Source organism: Centropristis striata, chromosome 21, assembly GCF_030273125.1.
Source record: "Centropristis striata isolate RG_2023a ecotype Rhode Island chromosome 21, C.striata_1.0, whole genome shotgun sequence".
Taxonomy (NCBI): Eukaryota; Metazoa; Chordata; class Actinopteri; order Perciformes; family Serranidae; genus Centropristis; species Centropristis striata.
Genome location: NC_081537.1, coordinates 8435216 through 8454750, shown reverse-complemented (window position 1 = coordinate 8454750; position 19535 = coordinate 8435216). Strand labels below are relative to the sequence as shown.

The 19535-nt window shown below is 40.6% G+C and overlaps 1 protein-coding gene across 1 annotated transcript in view; it reads right to left on the bottom strand.

Annotated features, from left to right (window-relative positions):
• Positions 1-507: 507 nt before the first annotated feature.
• The window catches only part of mrtfba (myocardin related transcription factor Ba), a 41365-nt gene continuing 22337 nt past the window's right edge, over positions 508-19535 (bottom strand). Inside the window, exons 4-18 of the mRNA XM_059324371.1 lie at positions 18972-19049; positions 18145-18210; positions 17897-17952; positions 16517-16592; positions 15626-15787; positions 14564-14745; positions 13023-13166; positions 12122-12369; positions 10946-11117; positions 5658-6689; positions 5404-5526; positions 3166-3315; positions 2463-2597; positions 2229-2289; positions 508-1052 (exon numbers count right to left, since the gene is read on the bottom strand). Of these exons, the coding sequence (XP_059180354.1) occupies positions 541-1052; positions 2229-2289; positions 2463-2597; positions 3166-3315; positions 5404-5526; positions 5658-6689; positions 10946-11117; positions 12122-12369; positions 13023-13166; positions 14564-14745; positions 15626-15787; positions 16517-16592; positions 17897-17952; positions 18145-18210; positions 18972-19049 (3197 nt within the window). The 3' untranslated portion in view covers positions 508-540. The remainder of the gene's footprint in view (positions 1053-2228; positions 2290-2462; positions 2598-3165; positions 3316-5403; positions 5527-5657; positions 6690-10945; positions 11118-12121; positions 12370-13022; positions 13167-14563; positions 14746-15625; positions 15788-16516; positions 16593-17896; positions 17953-18144; positions 18211-18971; positions 19050-19535) is intronic.

Genomic DNA, 19535 nt, shown 5'->3' with positions numbered 1-19535 from the left:
GCCAGTAGAAATAAACAGTCAGCCATCGATGCTTTCTCTGTCTGAGAGGAAGCAAAGATGCATTAGTGTGGTTTAAAGAGTATTTACAAACATTCCATGCTACCAGTTTCAATTTGGCTCTGTCTCCTCGTCTCTGAACGTGATTATTAAAATCATCAGATGATGTAAAAGTCTGTTTAAAAATCCCTTTTATCACTAATACACGATGGGTGACCGCGATCACCTTAGTGATGACGTTATTCTTATTTTAAAGCTGTGCAAACTCCTGCTTTTTGTTCAACTTCAGTGAATCAGTGCACCGCCTGTACAGCATGTCTTCCTGTAGTATAGTGGGAATATTACAGATGGTATGGATGTACTGGTTAGAGTGGTATGGCACAGAAATGCCATTTTTCTCTGCCTTCTTTATAATGTTGAAATTTAACCTCTTAGCGGCTGTCGATCCCTCTTCTTCCATCCATCCAGCTCTCACTCCCGGCTCAGCAAACTCCCTGGGCTCCATCTTTCTTTCTTTCTTTCTTTCTTTCTTTCACGCCTCCGTCAGTCCCAGTGCAGCTGCAGGTCTTGTGTATCCAGGAAGTCCGCTGGGATCCCCAGTGGTGTGAGTGCCCCGGCAGGACCCGGCGGCATGGTGAGGTCCAGCCACTCCATGTTATCCAACCCTGGGTCGGACAGGCCCATGTTGAGCGAGGAGGGTGAGGACGAGTCGCAGAACGACAGGTCTGACGTGTCCATGGGGGAGTAGGGCTGCTGCTCCATCAGCTGCGCCTGCAGCTCCTCCATCAGGCCCCGTGTGCGCGGGTCTGACGCCGGCGCCGTCTCGGCCAGCGTGTTTTCCAGAAAGGCCTCCAGCTGATTGTCGGTGGCGAGCGAGGAGAGGCTGTGCAGGCCCGCGTCCATGGAGGGGCCGAGGGTGTGCGGAGGAGCCACTTGGATCTGTGGAGGCGGTCTGCAGAGGGCGGTGTTGACCGGCAGGGTGGAGATGCTCGCCGTCACTGGGAGGGTCTTAGTGAGAGACGCATGAGGGTCCTGCTGGATGAAGGGAGTGATTTCTGGAAGAGGAAGATAAAAGCATGCATTAATACCTCAGTACATCACAGATATGCTCATCACCTACACGCCAGCAAGAACACTTCGGTCAACAGGCAGTGGCAACTTACTCATCCCTCACACCAGATCCAAAGAAGGAGAAGCAGCTTTTAGTGTTTATGCCCCGCGAAAGTGGAACACCCTGCCTGACTCAGTTAAACATGCCACATCAGTAGCCATTTTTAAAAACAGATTAAAAACCTATCTTTTTTCCACAGCATTCGGTTGAACTGTGTACGTGTGGTTGTGGGAGTGGGTGCACATGTGTGAGTAAGTAAGTGTGTATGTGGTGAATATGGCAGAGCTTGTCTACCTGCACTCTTCAATTAACTTGTAATTGATTTTTTCTAATTGTTTGTATTTGCTTGTTTTCTGTTGTTTTGTTTTGTTTTTTAACTGTAATTATGTATATCCATTGTGAAGCACATTAAGTCTGCCTTGTGCATGAAATGCGCTCTATAAATAAAGTTGAATTGAATTGAATTAATACAAGCCACCTTTCTGTTAACATCAACTGTGAGGTCTACACAGCAGTTTCCTCAACATTTCTGTGAGACAAGAATGTTTTAAACTTGTTCATACTAAATGTTTTCTGTCAGTGTGCTCCTCCTTACCAAGGTTATTATAGTTAACGAAAACGAACAAAATAACGAAAACTAAAATTGGAAAAACATTTTCGTTAACTGAAATAAAAATAAAAACAAGAGTTTTTGAAAAAACGATAACTAACTGAAACTGTATTGTGTGGTTACTTAACTAACTAAAACTAACTGAAATTATCGTGAAAATGTCCTTAGTTTTCATCTTTGTCAACTTTTTTCATACATAATTCAGTGTTTCTATTTCAACATGCAGGAACACATGGTAAATATGTTTACTGAGACTGGGATGTCTACACTCCAACCCAAATACAAAACACCCGGAACTGTAAGAGTTAATAACCTTATTGGGGCTGAGATGGATAAACCAAAGGAAACGAAGGCACATACCCATTACAAAAAAACAAAAACTAACACTAAAACTAATAAGCTCACTCTAAAAACGAATTGAAACTAACTGAATTTGAAAACAAAAATTCACAACGAAATTAAAACTAAAACTAATGAAAAATCCAAAACTATTATAACCTTGCTCCTTACCTCCACTCTCTATAAGGATGTCAAACAAGTCGTCCATTTGCTGGCTGGTTGCCGTGGGAACCTGAAAGACAGTCAACAAGGTTAAGAAACGTGAGACTACTCACCAAAAGCAATACAATTTCTCAAGGATAAAAAAATCACACATTTTGATGTTTTTTGTATCGCCTAATGGTGTGTCTGTGTGTGTGTGTGTGTGTGTGTGTGTGTGTGTGTGTGTGTGTGTGTGTGTCTAACCTGCGAAACATTGTTGATGTGCAAGTTGCGGCTTTGTTTGATGGCCTCCTCATAGCGGGGAGGCTCTCTTGTCTTGGGGTGCTGAGTAACAAGAGGGCTGTGCTGAAGGATGAAGGTGGGCTGGGGAGAGGGAGACTGGAAGAATAAAATGGAGATCAAAAAACAGGCAGATTAAAGAAAACTCTGAAAGTTAAGTTGGAAAAATTGGTCAAAAATAAAATAGCAAATGATCACGCATGATCATCAGAACCTGGTCTCACAGAAATCCGTGAAATAGCCTAGGATTTCGCTTAACTCAAAATCCGTGGAATAGCCACGGAATCGCTCAAATTTCCATGAAACTGACACAGATGTCGCTACAATGCAAGTTAATGACATATGTCATATCCCGTGGCTATTCCATGGATATTTGTTCCTATTGGTTTGTTCCAAGTCATGTGACTTTCAAGGTCCCAGCGGTCAGAATAAAAAACATGGCGGACAGTTCTCTCATTTTTAGTGAAAAATTAATATTTTGACTTAGTTTCTAAATATTCACTCAGTGAATGTACATAATCACTTTGTATGTTGGAATAGCCACGGGATATGACTGTCATTAACTTGCATTGTAGCGAAATCCGTGTCAGTTTCACGGAAATTTGAGCGATTCCGTGGCTATTTCACGGATTTCTGTGAGACCATGTTGGATCATCAGCACTCATACCTTATTAAGTGGTCCATTGGAGATGGTGTGGTTGGGAGAAGCCCGCGGAGAGACCCTGTTGTCTGGGGAGCTTCCCAGGAAACACTGGGGATTCATCTCAGGCCTGGTCTGGTTCTCCAAACCAGTAGTGTTATTGCACATAGTCAGAGTCTGTCAAGACACAAGACAGTCTAACATCAGTGCTGTTATAAAGGAGGACTGAAAATACAGCAAATGAGACATCTGTCAAAAGCACAAATAAAAAAAATAGATTAATAAGAATAATATTCAACAGAATAATTGATAGTATGATTGCAGTCCTGCTCAAGTCAACTACAGCAGTATTTCTCCATTTACCATCTTAACCCTTTGATGCACAACATGGGTCTAAAGTGACCCGACAGTTTTTATGTTCTATATCTTTGCAATAATTCATCGTTCAGTATTCCAGGTTTTTCCTCAATTAGTTTGTTTTTGATCATCATACATCCTAATTTTTATGTTTTCCTTTATTAATGTTTGAATAAAATCCCTTTTTCTGTCACTACTCTTCTAATACACAACATGGTTGAAAAATGAGCCATATCCATTTTTTAGCTAAGTAGCTTGTTAAGCTAACTTCTTAGCTAACTTCTTGGCTAAGTAGTTAGCTTAGCAAGCTACTTAGCCAAGTAGTTAGCAATGTAATAATAAAAAAACTTTTTTTCTTTATAAATTATGAGAAGCAAAATGGAAATAATGATCTGTTGTTATCAAAAACAAGATATTTAAAGAATATTTAGAATGTTCAATCATAAAATAAGTTGATATCAAAAGATAGAGCACAGAAACACACAGCAGCATTAAATAACATGGGGAATGAATGCGGGTCATTTTTGACCCATGTTGTGCATCAAAGGGTTAACAGGGCACATTATTGTCATAGAGCAGAGACATATACGCATTATTGCTTTTGGTCCAAGTCCAAATGAGACATAACAAATTAAAGGTGGGGGAAAAAATTGACACAGCATAGTATTATTTATTATTGCGTGGCATTTCGACGGCTAGCGAACCGTCAATATTTTCACCTGTTTTTTTTTGTTTTTTTCCGGAGACCATAGCAGGTTCACTATGAGGAATATACTGGAGATACTGGTATCATATGAAACTAGAAGGTCTAAGGAATCTACAGGCACTGTAAAGTTAGGCTTTTTTTGATGGTTCGTTAAAAAAAATCAGAGCACTGAAGCTTAAAGTTGAGGAAAGTTTGAGAAAATGCTGCAGTTGTTGTCGTCCATACATGTTTGACATCAGTTGAGTTCAGTTTGACTGGATACTTTGTTGGTCAGTCTGTGGGTTTGACTCATTGTGGAGAAATAAAAAGACTGAAGTGAGATGAATACACTGAGAATTTTCTCTTATTTGACAAAACAATTTTTGGTTGAATTTAATTTTGTGGACACAAAATGCAGTTAAACAGTTAAATCGCAATATATTATATCGCAATACTCACCATATAGCAAAGTGCTTAAAACGCAATAATATCATATCATGACTCAAGTATTGGGATAAAATCGTATTGTGGGGCCTCTGGTGATTTACACCTCTATCAGAGAGTCACAATTTCTCACCGACATTCAACTGTAACTATGTGGCGTGACCAAGGTTATAATAGTTTTGGATTTTTCATTAGTTTTAGTTTTAATTTTGTTGTGAATTTTTGTTTTCAAATTCAGTTAGTTTTAGTTAGTTTTTAGAGTGAGTTTGCTAGTTTAAATTTAGTCTTAATTTTTTGAAAATGCTTAGTTTTAGTTTAGTTTTTATTAGTTTTAGTTTTTTTGTAATGGGGTATTTGTTGGGTGCGTGATTCAAAGAGGCCATAATAAATGTTGCCTTTATTTCCTTTGGTTTATCCATCTCAGCCCCAATAAGGTTATTAACTCTTACAGTTCTGGGTGTTTTGAATTTTGGTTCTAGTGTAGACATCCCAGTCTCAGTTAACATATTTACCATGTGTTGCATGTTCAAATAAATACACTGATGTATGATGTTATGAATGAAAAAAGTTAACAAAAACGAAAACTAAGGACATTTTCACTATAATTTCAGTTAGTTTTAGTTAGTTTTGTAACCACAAAATACAGTTTCAGTTAGTTATCGTTTTTTTAAAAACTCTAGTTTTTATTTTTATTTCAGTTAACAAAAATGTTTTTTCAATTCTAGTTTTCGTTATTTCGTTAGTTTTCGTTAACTATAATAACCTTGGGCGTGACTGACCTGTAGCAGTGGGTTGTTGTTGGTTAAGTGCTGGCTGGGAGCCGTCTCCATCTTAGTGGTTTGCAGATGAGGAACTGAGGCCTGGACCAGGCCTGGATTTGGGACTGTGGCCTGAAGAACCGACTGAGATCAGAAGAAAGCGTGTGAGGAAATGATTCTGTGTCTACATCCAGTTTTCTAATGAGTAATCCCCCCAAAGCAGGTAAACACTCTCTAACAGACACAACAACACGTGTCGTCACTTCCTGTCTTACCTGCAGGCTGACCGCGTTGCTTGGCAGCTGGATTGCAGTAGTGTTGTTTTTAGGTAGTGAGACTGGGAGGAGGATCTGAGTTCCAGCCTGGCCTCTTGTGGTTAACAAGGTCTGAGGCTGACCCAGCACCTGGGACACACCACCTCTGTGGCTGATGAAGAACTGCTGCAGGCTGGGGGCTGGCGGCTGGGCCTGGGGCTGCAGTTTGGGACTTCTCTGTGACTGGGAGAGAAGCTGTGGGCTGTTGGTGATCTGGGTCTGGGTTTGGGGCTGGATCTGGGTGATGAGCTGGGTTTGGGTCTGGAGCTGGAGCGGCTTGCCGGAAGAAACAGTCACATCCTCCAACTTGACAACGGTTGGCAGGGGGCCGAGAGCCTGGGAGCCCAGGATGGAGTTGGGGATTGTAGCAGCAGTGGATGAACAGTTTGACAGGACCGCACCTTCCACTTTCACTACGTTTGAGTTCAGAACAGCAGGAACGGGGCTCATAGTGGGCATGGAAGTGATTTTGGGAGATGGAGAGGAAGACTCACTGGCCTGGCCTCTCTTCTCCACCTCTAGCTGCATCTTCAGCTCCTCCACCAGCCTCTGCTCCTGCTCCAGCTTCCTCATCAACTCCACGATCTGCCGCTCCTTCTCGTGGAGCCGCCGGTCCTTTTCCTCCGGGACTTGGACAGACTGGAGAGGTGAGAACTGGGGACCTGAGGAGCTCACCATTTGGGATTCAGGAAGAGCTTCAGACATGCCTACGTCCTGCTGGAGGGTGGAGCGATCGTTGGGAATGGGTGAGACGGGCGGTGTGGGGTTAATGGTCTCTGGAGCCATCTGCTGGACTGGGAGGACTATAGTGGGGGCGGTGGTGATGGTGGTGACCTCCATGGGCATGGAGGAGAGGGTGGTGGTGGCAGGGGCGGGAATGGTGGTCGGAGCAGAGGTGCAGTCCTGGAAAGGCTTCAGTCTTTCGATCAGATCTGTCTTTGTTCCTGACACAGGGAGGCCGCGCAGCTTCAGCTCCAGTTTTAACTCGGCCACCTGGACAAACACAAACACTCACATCATTCATTTGGACCAATGCGGAAGGAGAAACGTTGAAGGACGAATTCAACACATTGGATTTTTCTGAAAGAATCAGCCCTCTGCCTGTATTTCCTTCATAAATGCTGTGCTCTGAACATTTCTGGGTTTAGCCTTTGGGCAGCAGGTGTGTAGCCTCCACCCAAAAACACCGCACAGCTGAGGTTGTGACTTCATAAAAAAAGGTAGCAACTAAAACCCTGATTCCAAGAAAGTTGAGACACTGTATAAAAAATAAATAAAAATACAAAATGCATGAAATTCAGAATGAGTGTATATACAGTACAGGCCAAAAGTTTGGACACACCTTCTCATTCAATGCGTTTCCTTTATTTTCATGACTATTGACATTGTAAATTCATCAAAACTATTAATGAACACATGTGGAATTATGTACTTAACAAAAAAGTGTGAAATAACTGAAAACATGTCTTATATTCTAGTAAGCAAAGGGTGGCTACTTTGAGGAATCTAAAATACAAGACATGTTTTCAGTTATTTCACACTTTTTTTGTTAAGTACATAATTCCATATGTGTTTATTCATAGTTTTGATGCCTTCAGTGAGAATCTACAATGTAAATAGTCATGAAAATAAAGAAAAATGCATTGAATGAGAAGGTGTGTCCAAGCTTTTGGCCTGTACTGTGTGGTGCTTGACAAAAGTTTGGACACACCTTCTCATTCAATGGTTTTTCCACACTGTAGATTAATATTAAAGACATCAAAACTATTATGGAACATATACGGAATTATGTAGTAAACAAACAAGTGTTGAACAAACCAGAATATGTTTTAGATTTTAGATTCCTCAAAGTAGGCACCTTTTGCTTTGATGGTCTCAAACACATAAAGAAGGCAAGGAATTCCACAAATTAACTTTTGACAAGGTGTTAACTTGAAATCATTTCAGGTGATTACCTCATCAGTCTGACTGAGAGAATAACAGAAGTGTGCAAAGCTTTCCTCAAAACGAGAGGTGGCTACTTCAAAGAATCTAAAATATATTCTGGTTGGTTTAACCCTTCTTTTAATTACATAATTCAACACGTGTTCTTTCATAGTTTTGATGTCTTCAGTATTAATCTATAATGTTGAAAAAAATTAATTGAATGAATAGTGTAATATGTCCAAACTTTTGACTGATGTTATATTTACAACAAAAAAAATCATTGCATTCTTTTATTGTTTTTTTTACGATGTCCCAACTTAAGAATCAGGGTTGCATCACTGTCTCCTCTGTCTGATTCATGTATAAAAAGCTGCAGGTCTGTCTGTGTGTGGCTGGCTGCGCGTCCCTTAGTCACACACTCAGTCAGAGCAGAAAGTCCACAGGGGACAGGATGAAGCATGCACTTCGGCTGCATTCACAAAAAAAACTGCAACTTCAGCAATACAGCAACTTCCCGCAGTGTTGCACGGAAGCGTGGGTGTGTTTATTTGTGCATTAGAACTTAACTGCCTTGATACAATTAGAAAAAAGTCTATTCCTCTCATCCACTGCTTTAATCTTGCTAATGCTGCTCCCTCTCTTCATTCACTCCTTGCTCAGTCGGCCACAGCTGCAGTCTCGTATTGTTTAACCGGGGAGGAGGTTATAATAATTTTGGATTTTTTATTAGTTTTAGTTAGCCTGGGTATACCCAGACTGCCTTGCGCGCTCGAATTTGATTTCGAACCTCCAGACAGTCTGGAAACGAGGCGATTATCTTAGCCCTGTTTTAGGGATCCAATCACAGAGCGGGGAGGGACGGTGAGACGATGACGCGTACTACTCGGCACTTGGAAGCTTTCCGGATCCAACATGGCTGCTGCGGACGCGAAACTCTCTTTAGCTGTAGATGGTGTTTTAAATAGTTTAGAGCGAAAGTTGAAAGGCGAAAGGTCTCTCGGCAGCTCCGCTGTCCCCCGGCTCGTAGCGAGATCACCGGTAGCGGGGCTATTAGCGCCGCACGGGCGGTTTCTGCGGCTCGTTGCGCCGAGCCGGTGAGACCGCCGGTCACCGCCGGTGATCTCGCTCCGAATCGGGGAACAGCGGAGCCCCCAGAGACCCGCAGCAGCTTGTTTATTGCCCATAAAATCAGTGGATGTGTGTGGCTGAATGACATGAGGGGGAATAAAGCGTGAAAATAAATAATCTTGCAGAAAGCGAGAACTGGAGAAGCAAAGCAGCAAGCAAAACTCTCTCACAGACACACACACAACAAACATCCATCTCTGTTGCTCTACTACGTCATCTGGTATAACTGATCTGATTGGCTAAGAGCTACCTACAGACGCTTTGATAGACATTCTAAGCGTCCAATAAACGGCTCCGGAGGATCGTAAACCACACCTCCTCTACGGAGAAATGCATTGAAGGTGTCCAGACCTAATCTCCAATGAGATTTGGTCTGGTGTTAGCCAGGCTAAGTTTTAGTTTTAATTTCGTTGTGAATTTTTGTTTTCAAATTCAGTTAGTTTTAATTTGTTTTTAGAGTGAGTTTGCTAGTTTTAGTTTATTTTTTATTTTTTGAAAATGCTTAGTTTTAGTTTAGTTTTTATTAGTTTTAGTGATAGTTTTTGTTTTTTTGTAGTGGGTATGTGCCTTCATTTCCTTTGGTTTATCCATCTCAGCCCCAATAAGGTTATTAATTCTTACAGTTCCAGGTGTTTTGTATTTGGGTTGGAGTGTAGACATCCCAGTCTCAGTAAACATATTTACCATGTGTTCCTGCATGTTGAAATAGAAACACTGAGTTATGTATGAAAAAAGTTGACAAAGACGAAAACTAAGGACATTTTCACGATAATTTTAGTTAGTTTTGTAACCACACAATACAGTTTCAGTTAGTTATCGTTTTTTTTTAAAACTCTTGTTTTTATTTTTATTTCAGTTAACGAAAATGTTTTTTCAATTTTAGTTTTCGTTATTTTGTTAGTTTTCGTTAACTATAATAACCTTGCTTAGCACAAAGACAAAGCAGGGTAAAACCATTTCCTGGAGTGCGATCAATGGAGCAACCACCACCAAGACATAGTCTCGCCAATCATCACAGGTTAAACCACACCTTTTACACCTTTTTTTTCATATTTCAATTGGCAAGATATTGTATATGCATGTCTAATAATTTGTGTTGATTAGTGAGCTTACCTTCGGACAGAGCAGTGCTAGCTGTTTCCCCTGAATTATTATATGTTTTAATTACTGTAATTTTCGCACCTTTTTCCCCATTTTTCGATTCTGCGGCTTATACAACGTTGCGGCTAATCTATGGATTTTTACAGCTAACGGCCACTAGGTTACCTCCTAAATCTATGGATTTTACAGGTTACAGTCCACCAACTTTAACTCTATGGGCTCTATGACCGGTCCGCGAGGAGCGGCGGGCTCCAGCAGGAAAAGCTGGATGCAGTCTGTGTGCATTTGTGTCGAAAAGCTACTTAGTTTGTCGGAGTCGCCGTGCCGTAGCATTTTGTGTGACCAGCGGCAGACGAAGGACCCCGAGCCAATCTGGCAGGGCGCCGGAAAAGAGTGAAACAGGTAGCACGCAAAAGTAAAAGTGAAACCGAGAGTGGTACGAGAGACAGAACGAGAGACAGAACGAGAGCAAGACCGACATTACGAGAGCGAGATAGTTTGTGCAAAGGAAGTTTTCATGCACAAACCGTCATTATGGAAAACAAACGTAAAATTTGCATATGATGCAGCTTTTAAGTTAAAGACAGTCAATCTGGCTGTAAAAGAAGCTTCCTCAAGCAGCCATCTCTTTCCCGACAATCCCCTCTGTGCATGAACCCTTACATATGGTAATTAAAATTAAAACACCTGCGGCTTATAGTCCAGTGCGGCTTATATATGTACACATCATTCAATTTAGCTGCTGCGGCTTATACTCCGGTGCGCCTTATAGTGCGGAAAATACGGTAAATGTAACTTTGAGGAAAAAGATTTAAAGTTTACAGATGTTAACTCGGTGCCCTCTAGTTCTTACTGCTTTATGAAACTTCCTAAATAACCTGTCAGATGTCATTTGGGGTTATCAGGTTGCTATAAAAACATTCCTGTCCCGGCTGTATGAAATCTTGACACATTTTAGTTTAAATGGGCCTAAAAAAAGGGGGTAATTTCTCCCTTTAAGCTACACTTATAATTTGGAATTCCAGGCTGCTGGGGCATGCTGCTCCAAGCTACAAGGGTGAGAGGTTTGCTGGTACAAGCGGGTTTCCAAATACCTTCATCTCCTCCAGGTTGGCAGGCAACACTCCTGGCTTGCGGTTCGAGAGCGAGTTGTTTGGACGAGCCGGAGCCGGAGTCACGGGGGGAGGTGGAGGTGCGGTGGGCAGAGACACCATGATGGAGGTTGGCAGGCTGCCGGCGCTGCCGCTCTGACCCTCAGCCACAGGCCTACCATGAGAAACATGAGGTCATTGTTATCTCAGGAAATTACACACACTTCTTCTGTATGGCATGAAAAGGACAGAAAAAGAAGAGGAGGTGGGAAGAAGAGAAGGTAGCATCATTAGTAGAACCACTTTTGGACAGTCAGCTCTTTCAATTAAAGGTTGTAAAATCTGGAATACATTACCAACTGAAATAAAAATCAATAACTAATCCTGAAACATTCACAAAAAACACTAAGTGTTGGCTTAAAGCAAACCAGAGCTGTACCCATTCTTAAAGTCTTATAGTCTTAAGTAGTTGTTTTTTTTCCTTTCTTTTTCTCTGTTATTTCTTTCTTTTCTCCTTATTGTTGTATAGATTTATGATGATTTTAAACTCTAAGCTATATTTATACAGGGTTTATTCTCAGGGTAAATTTATATTGTAATTGTTTGTAATTTTATTCTATTTTGTAGATGGTGTAATTGTATATTGGATTTTTATAGTATTGTGATTTTGTATGTAGTTGTAAAAGCCCAACTAGGGACGGGAGTTGAAAATTAGCTGAAGCTATATCTCTGTATGCAGCACATCAGATGCATGTCCTGTATCTATGCTAACTGCATTGTCCCTATCAAATAAAATAAATTAAATTAAAATTGAAGAGAGAGAAAGAGACAGAGAGAGAGAGAGAGAGAGAGAGAAAGGCCGGAAACAGAGAGAGGAAATCTGTTTGCAATATGAACAGAGCATCCATCCTGAGCCCTGCGCCTCACTAACAAAACCAGTCAACCAAACCACAGAGCACGAGTTCAAAGGGAGCTCGGCCACGCTGCCGCGGCGAGGACATTTATGAAAACAGCAGCTGGTGAAAGAACATCCTGTTAGTTATTAATATGATTAGACACAGGGCTGGGATTGGAAACTAGCTAATGTTCCTCTGGGTCGTTGAAAACAACAAGCAGATGTTTTCAGACAAACAGTTATGGAGAAATAAAACAGTTTTATTATAATGTTTTATTACGTACTTGAGTGGTGCAGGTAATATAGTCTGGTAGTTGTAGTGCTGCTGTTGCTGGCTGAGGATCTGCAGCTGGAGGAACAGCTGCTGCTGCTGCAGCAGGCGGGCGTACGAGGAGTCCATGGGCGCTTCGCTGGCCTCCAGCTTCTGGTCTGGGGGAACATACTGGTGGTACTTGAGTTTTTTCACCCTGGACTTCGGCTCTTTGCCCTTCTTACTGCGGCTCTTCTCTGACGGAGACTTCTGCTGGCTTTGCTGTCGTGGGAGGAAACCAGAAAACGTACTGTTTGTCCAGCGGCCTTTAATACAGGGGTGGGCATTTAATTTTCCCAAGGGGCCTCATGCGATACTGTGGAGGTTGCGGCGGGCCAGACCAATACCCTGTACTAAATTCTGCTCAACATTTATTTCATCGCTTTATGAAATGCAGTAAATTTTCTGGTTTTGAGCTGCTACTGGTAAGAATACATGTTATGATGAGAGAGGAGCAACTCAAATATAGCAGTAAAAATAGTAAAAACTCCAGTCATTATCTCACTTTTCCATTTATTTTAAACACAACATGCATTCAAACCACAAAAACAATATAAAGCATGTATGTTATGCAGTAAACCTGCAATATATGAACTTTATGCAAAAAGCAATAAGTGTTTTTCACAAGGTAACTCAGTGTTTTTTGTGGAACGCATTTTTGTGCAGGGGAGTACGCATACAAGCACATACATAAACCGCCTTCAAAATAAAAGCACTGCGCCTGTATTGATTTCTAATTTCTGGGTAACCTCACACGGGCCGAACAAGAACAGCCAAAGGACCGGATGTGGCCCTCGGGCTGCCTAATGCCCACCCCTGCTTTAATATGACAAGATGTTGTATTATATTTAGAGGCGGATTGAAAAGGCTCTTACTTTCACCAGTGTTGGGCCTGGTTTTGAAGGAGCAGCTGTGGTGACTGGCGGTGCAGGAGTGACAGCTGCGCGGCTGGCAGGCTGCTCAATGGTGGAGATCATTTTCACAAAGTCTGCTGTTGCTTGTGGAGTAACTTGGAAGGTCTGGAGAAGTGTTACAAAAATACACTTAGAACTGCAAAGCAAACACTGAACTTCTTATAGGCTCATTCCATTCAAACAGAGCCAATACCCAGAACTTTTCCCAGTTCTTGCCAGTTAAACTTTTGTCAGTCCAAAATAAAAATATAATCATGTATAAACTTATTTTAAATGCATGGGACCTTGCAAAATCCATAGTTCTTCCTTAGATATTTTTTTAGTTTAGAACATTGGCTCTCAGAAATAAATATAATAATTTTTGTAATACTTTACGTGTGTTTTGTAAGTAATACCACTTGTCATATTTTTACTGGAATAGGTTTAAGTTTGAACTAAACATCCAAGAATCCCTAAAAGATATCCCTATAATCCCTAATATAATCCCTATAAGATAATATGCAACATGTTTTCGTGCAAATAGTTGCTGCTTAATGCTTTATAGTAATCAAATGAATAAAGAATCTTTAATCTTCAATAATGAAGTTTACTTCACAAATGGAGGACTGTGCAGAATTAATCTAGTTCACATCTGAAAGTTATTTGGTCCTTTGGTCCATAAAAAATGGAGTGCACAGATCTTGGTAAATTTAGCTTTGGAGCTGAAAAACACACATAAGATATTTGAGCTATATTTTTTCCAAGAAGGATTATTTAAATTTTCTTGAAACCCTTTCATTGGGAGGTGTTACTATACTTTACAGATATAGAATAAAAAAAATGATTTTCTACCCAATCCAGTGAAAAAACAACTGGTAAGGCTTCAAATAAACAAAGTATAATAATAAACCCATAATAAAAAAAGTTGTATGGAGAAGAGCTATATGATTTTGCATGAATTTTTATTTAATAGAACTTTTCACATGATCTTTCTTTTATTATGACCTGAACTAGGAGGTTCTTGGCGAGTTTGTATGGAATGACCCTACAGTACAGGCCAAAAGTTTGGACACACCTTCTCATTCAATGCGTTTCCTTTATTTTCATGACTATTTACATTGTAGATTCATCAAAACTATGAATGAACACATGTGGAATTATGTACTTAACAAAAAAGTGTGAAATAACTGAAAACATGTCTTATATTCTAGTAAGCAAAGGGTGGTTACTTTGAGGAATCTAAAATACAAGACATGTTTTCAGTTATTTCACACTTTTTTGTTAAGTATATAACTCCATATGTGTTCATTCATAGTTTTGATGCCTTCAGTGAGAATCTACAATGTAAATAGTCATGAAAATAAAGAAAAACGCATTGAATGAGAAGAGTGTGTGTCCAAACTTTTGGCCTGTACTGTATAAACCTGTAAAGTCCAAAATCAATGTCAGGAAGGTCCAAAACTTATAAGGGGCCATTAGGGCCGACACACACAAACACCAGAAGTCAAAGTGTTGTATCTGACCTGCAGCATGGTGTTGGGTATTGTTGGTGGTGGTGGTGCTGGAGCTGGAGAGGGCGTCTCTCGCACTTTGGTCTCTGAGGGAGAGGGGACAGAGCTCTGGGACTCCTGGCTGGCCGGCTGCTCCGGGGACAGAGCGTCGCTGCTGTCTTCATCCAGCACTTTGGGATAATTCACCTGACCCACTAAGAGACAACAACACAGTCCAGCACTGAACCACTCACTGCTTTTTTGTATCTCTTTGCCAGTAATACACAGATAAAGAGAGATAAAAAATCTTTCCTGCCACATGCCATCACACTGTACAATAACAAATAGCCTGGTTCATTACATACCGTCGTTATGCACTTTATGTGTTCTTTATGCACACTGTTCATTGCACCTTATTTGTTTCATAGCACCAACATTTGTATACTGCATATTCATATTTATTCTGCACTGGAATTCTACTCCTTAATACATACTCCTTCTTTAGACACTTTATTTTTATTTTTACATTAAATTTTATTGTATTTTTATATTTTATTGCTTGAAGTATGCCTAGGTTGTTCTTTTTTATTTAATTATTTAATTGTGTTGTTATTGTCTCTTTGTGTAATGCTGCTGCTACACTGTCCCAGCTTATCTATCTATCTATCTATCTATCTATCTATCTATCTACACAACTTTTCCTAGTTTCTCTCCATAGTCAATCAAAGATGACCTCTTCCATGGTGGATAAGTTCTTTTTCTTTTTTTTTCTTTTTTCTATTTGCTCTTTTACATATGCCTACCTTTCCCAGTTTGTTCAAAATTCTCAAATGTAATACAATTAACTTTCTGTATCTTGTTTCATATTTTGTAAACAAAAAAAACCTTGATTGTGAGTGGCAGAAATACTATTGTATATTATCTGAAAGTAAGCACTGTATTATAATGCTCTCACAAAATGAAATAAAAAAGATGTAAAAAAAAAGATGACCTCTTCCTGACAGTGTCCATTAAGGCAGAAATAGCTTTAAAAGAACTGGCTGTCTGATAGTGCAACATTACTCATTTCAGTCATCACTGTTCTCCGTCTCTCACCGATGATGGCCTGTTTTACGCTGGAATCCACCGGCAGGATGTTTTTCTCCACCAGCTCCATGGGGCCGGGCCTCTGGGCGATCTTCTCGTTCAGGTTGTCGGCCAGTCGGGCCCTCTTCAGCCTCATCTGGGTGGCCTGTAGTGACGGTTCGGCTCCAGTCTCTGAGGAAGAGAAAAAAAAAAGTCACACAAAAGTCTACTGACGGGGTTCCTACAGCTTTTCAAATTTAAAGTCAAATTCAAGCACTTTTGTAGCTTTTTCAAGCGTTTCCAGCACCTTACAGCTGTGGTTAATTACGTGTTTAGATACCGTAAATACAGCAGACCGATTAGTGCACTTCTTTGTCACATTAATTAAGATGTTATTTTGCTATAAACTTCTAATATTATGTTGTGTGGCATTATTATAGAGAAGAGTGACAAGAGTTTCATGTTTTAAATATGTCTCACATGTTTGTAAGTAGACTTGACATCCTTTATAACCTACATTTTAAGGTTTCCCTTTCCATTATAAGGCTTATTTATTATCTGGTAAGTTGTTGTTTTTGTTTTTTTAAAAGAACATACAATTTACAACCCCCAAATCCCTCGTCAAATACAAGCACCCAAATACTCTTAGGGCAATGGGCCATGCATGTCAAGCACTTTTAAGATTTTTATTTAAAATCCAAGCACTTTTTAAAAACACTACATTAAAATTCATGTGCTTTCAAGGATTTCCAGCACCCAAAATAAGCCTGTACTGTATAATGTCAGCTTGCAGATTTGTGGTGCTTGTTGGAGAAAAACTTGTTGATAACACTGTGTTTGAATTCTATGTTTATAAAGGTCCATAAGGAATGCTGGACAATAGCAGATGTGAAGTGTTTGTAGTGAGAACTAGAGAATCACCTTGCAGGATGTGCATCCTGACGAGCTCGGCTCTCTCTGGACGACTGCGGATCTTGTGCTTGAGGAAATTCTCGGTCTAAAGAGAAAAATGGACAATTTAAATCATCAAAAGTTTCAGGTCCTGTTCTTTTCAAGGGTTGTTCCGATACTAATATCAGAAACACATCTGATAGCGGCTAAAATGTTGAATTGTCGAGTGCACAAGTCTTAGCACTGACATGATACAAAGTTATCGTTAGCTAATTCATGCTAGAGAGGAACAACATGTCATCTGTACATCCTTTCTGATCGGTACTGCACATTTGCAACTCTCAACAGAAATAATTAAGAAGTGAGATGGCTCACTTGTTAGCTTCTTCCATCATAAGCTATGGAAAACAAAACAATTGCTATGTCGAAAAGTAGATGAAAGAAGCAGCTAACCAGTGAGACATCTTGCTTCTTCTTATCTCAGTTGTCCACAGTGATGCTAGCAGGTGCTAGCGGCGAGGGTAATGTTAGCCAGATGTTAGCAAAATTTGGCAAGATTCGACACAGGAAAATGCCGAGGGTTTAACCAGCCACATACTGGAATTGGAAACCTGGAACCTCTCTGTTCTTTTCTGCTGCACCAAGCATCAGATGTATAAATGATGCATAAACACAAAAAAAAACTTGTGTACACGTCTTCCTACAGGCGTGGTGGACATACGACATAGCTGAGATTGATACTACTACTCCTCTACCTCTTTCTTAACCCATTGAAGCCTGGAAAGCGGATACGTCGTTTTGTAGTATTTGTATAAGCTCTCAAATACTTTTTGAATTTCATTTCTATCTGCTACAGAGGCTGAAAAATCTATTATTTAGTAGAATCGTTGACACTTCTGTTGAATTTCCAGAAAAACTTATTTTAAAATCGCCCAGAGGTTTTACAGGAAGTTTTAGGCGTCAATGGGTTAATAATCACTTTTTTTAAAAATACACTACTTTTAGCTTATATTCAGAACAGGATTAGACCATTTGGATAGCTGGTCCGCCTTAAAGGTCAGTCCACCTTAAGTGAACCTGGGCCAGAGTTACTAACTTCTGAGGCGTCTAAATGCAATTTCTTCACCATCAACACACACAGGAGCTGAACACCGATACAAGAAGCAAAGGCGATATTATATTATATTAAAAAAAAAAAAAATTGTCTGCACCTATCAATACTTCGGCTTCCAATAATTCAGCCCGGGGCCTGTTTAACACCTGGATGTTAGTACCAATCCCTGGTGTCCACACAGTTTTAATCATGGATCTACAAAGCGTTTCATGCATCTGGCCTCAGAAGAGTATTTTCTTCTTCTTCTTCTTCTCAAGTCTACAATTAGCACTTTATTTCCAGACTGGGTGCCTTACCCTGGCTCTCTCCAAGCTGCGAATCTGCCCATGGAAAGCTGCCGGACTCTTCAGAGCTGCAACACACAACATTTTCATCAAGTCTGAGCACAATCATGAAGACAAATGATTTAATTTAAAAAGAAAAGAAAAGCAAAAAACATGTTTATTATCTCAGCTATCAGGGTTCCCAGTTTGTTATCATACACCCGCCCACAGTGCATTGGCTTCTGGGTGAGTGATGGACAACTGGCCGCGCTGGTACTCACGTGGCATGATGCCCTGCTCCACCAGCTGCTCCCGGGTCCGCCTCTGCTGGAGCCTCAACTGCAGGACTGCAAACAAAAGAAAAACAGAGCCATTTTGATTTAATATTAAGTAGAAAAAAAAGAATAAAAAAATGAGGGAAAGCAGACAGGAGAATAAACAGATGAGGTTGGATATATAAACATAAGGGATAATAAAATGACCTCAAGCTGTAGCTAACCTCCCACCACCTCTGATACACTCATATCCTGCTCTCTAGTCATTATGTTGACAACATAAGATAACGTCATTCTGTAGCACTTTGGGGCTCAGGACTCAAGTTTATCATACCAGTCGGCCACATGTTGGTTAAACACATAAGTGCGTGGTGGCGTGGTGGAACCGAAGCAGCTATTCCTGCCTGCAGAGGAGACTTTAGCTCCAAACTGTCGGTCCTGTCTTGTGGGATTTCTTAGAACTTCACTCCTGAGAGCTAAAAAAGTGCAACTTCAGTCCTCAGTAGCTGTTTAAGGCTGGTATGGTTTGCCATTATTTCCTTCCCCTTAAGCCACTCTTTAAAAAAGTAAAAAAAATTCACAAGCTGTTATTATGTGCTGCTTGGACCAAATGGTGGGACAGCAAACACAAGAGGCAGAAAAAGACAGAAATCAAACACTAAACATGATTTTTATTCTCTCTATTATTGCCATCTGTTAAAAAAGGTCAGTGATTTAGCAAGCGGTTGAATTAATCCACAACACTTCCTGAACCCCAGAACAAGCTGGTAACAGCATTAGCCTAATTGAGTTAAGGAATTAGCATAATAGCAACAAAGAAGAGGCATGCTCACCTGCTCTGAACCTAGTGCAGCAGTCACTGGGTGTCTCTACCTCCACACAGGCCATTGTCTGACACTGACACTTCTGACCTATACAGCAGTCCAAAATGCAACTGAGTGATTAAGCCATTTGATCCTGAGGTGACAGCATTTGTATTAAAGCCCAATATACATAGCTTACAGTCAAATCCTCTCTCAGCTGTGGTGCAACATGATCAACCGAATGCTTGTGAGAATCAGAGAAGCAACATTAGGCCCGTCCTCTATCCACTCCAACCCTCCCTGCCTCCACAGCCCCCTCCTACCCCTCTACTCTACTCTACTCTTACTTTCCTCTTTTGCTCAGCCAGTTTGGGATGGGTTATTTTCTGGCTGAAGGCAATCCCAACCAGGGATGGGCATTTCAAGCAAATAAAGAAAATGACAGAGTGAGTGAGACCCATTCATGATTTGGTAATGGTGGTAAAATGAGCTTATGACCACTACTGAATACAGGAGACTAAAAGGGAAAGGTCATAGCCAACACTAGAACTAGACTCTCAGCCTGGTTTTGCACATTCTGTCGCCATAAATGAT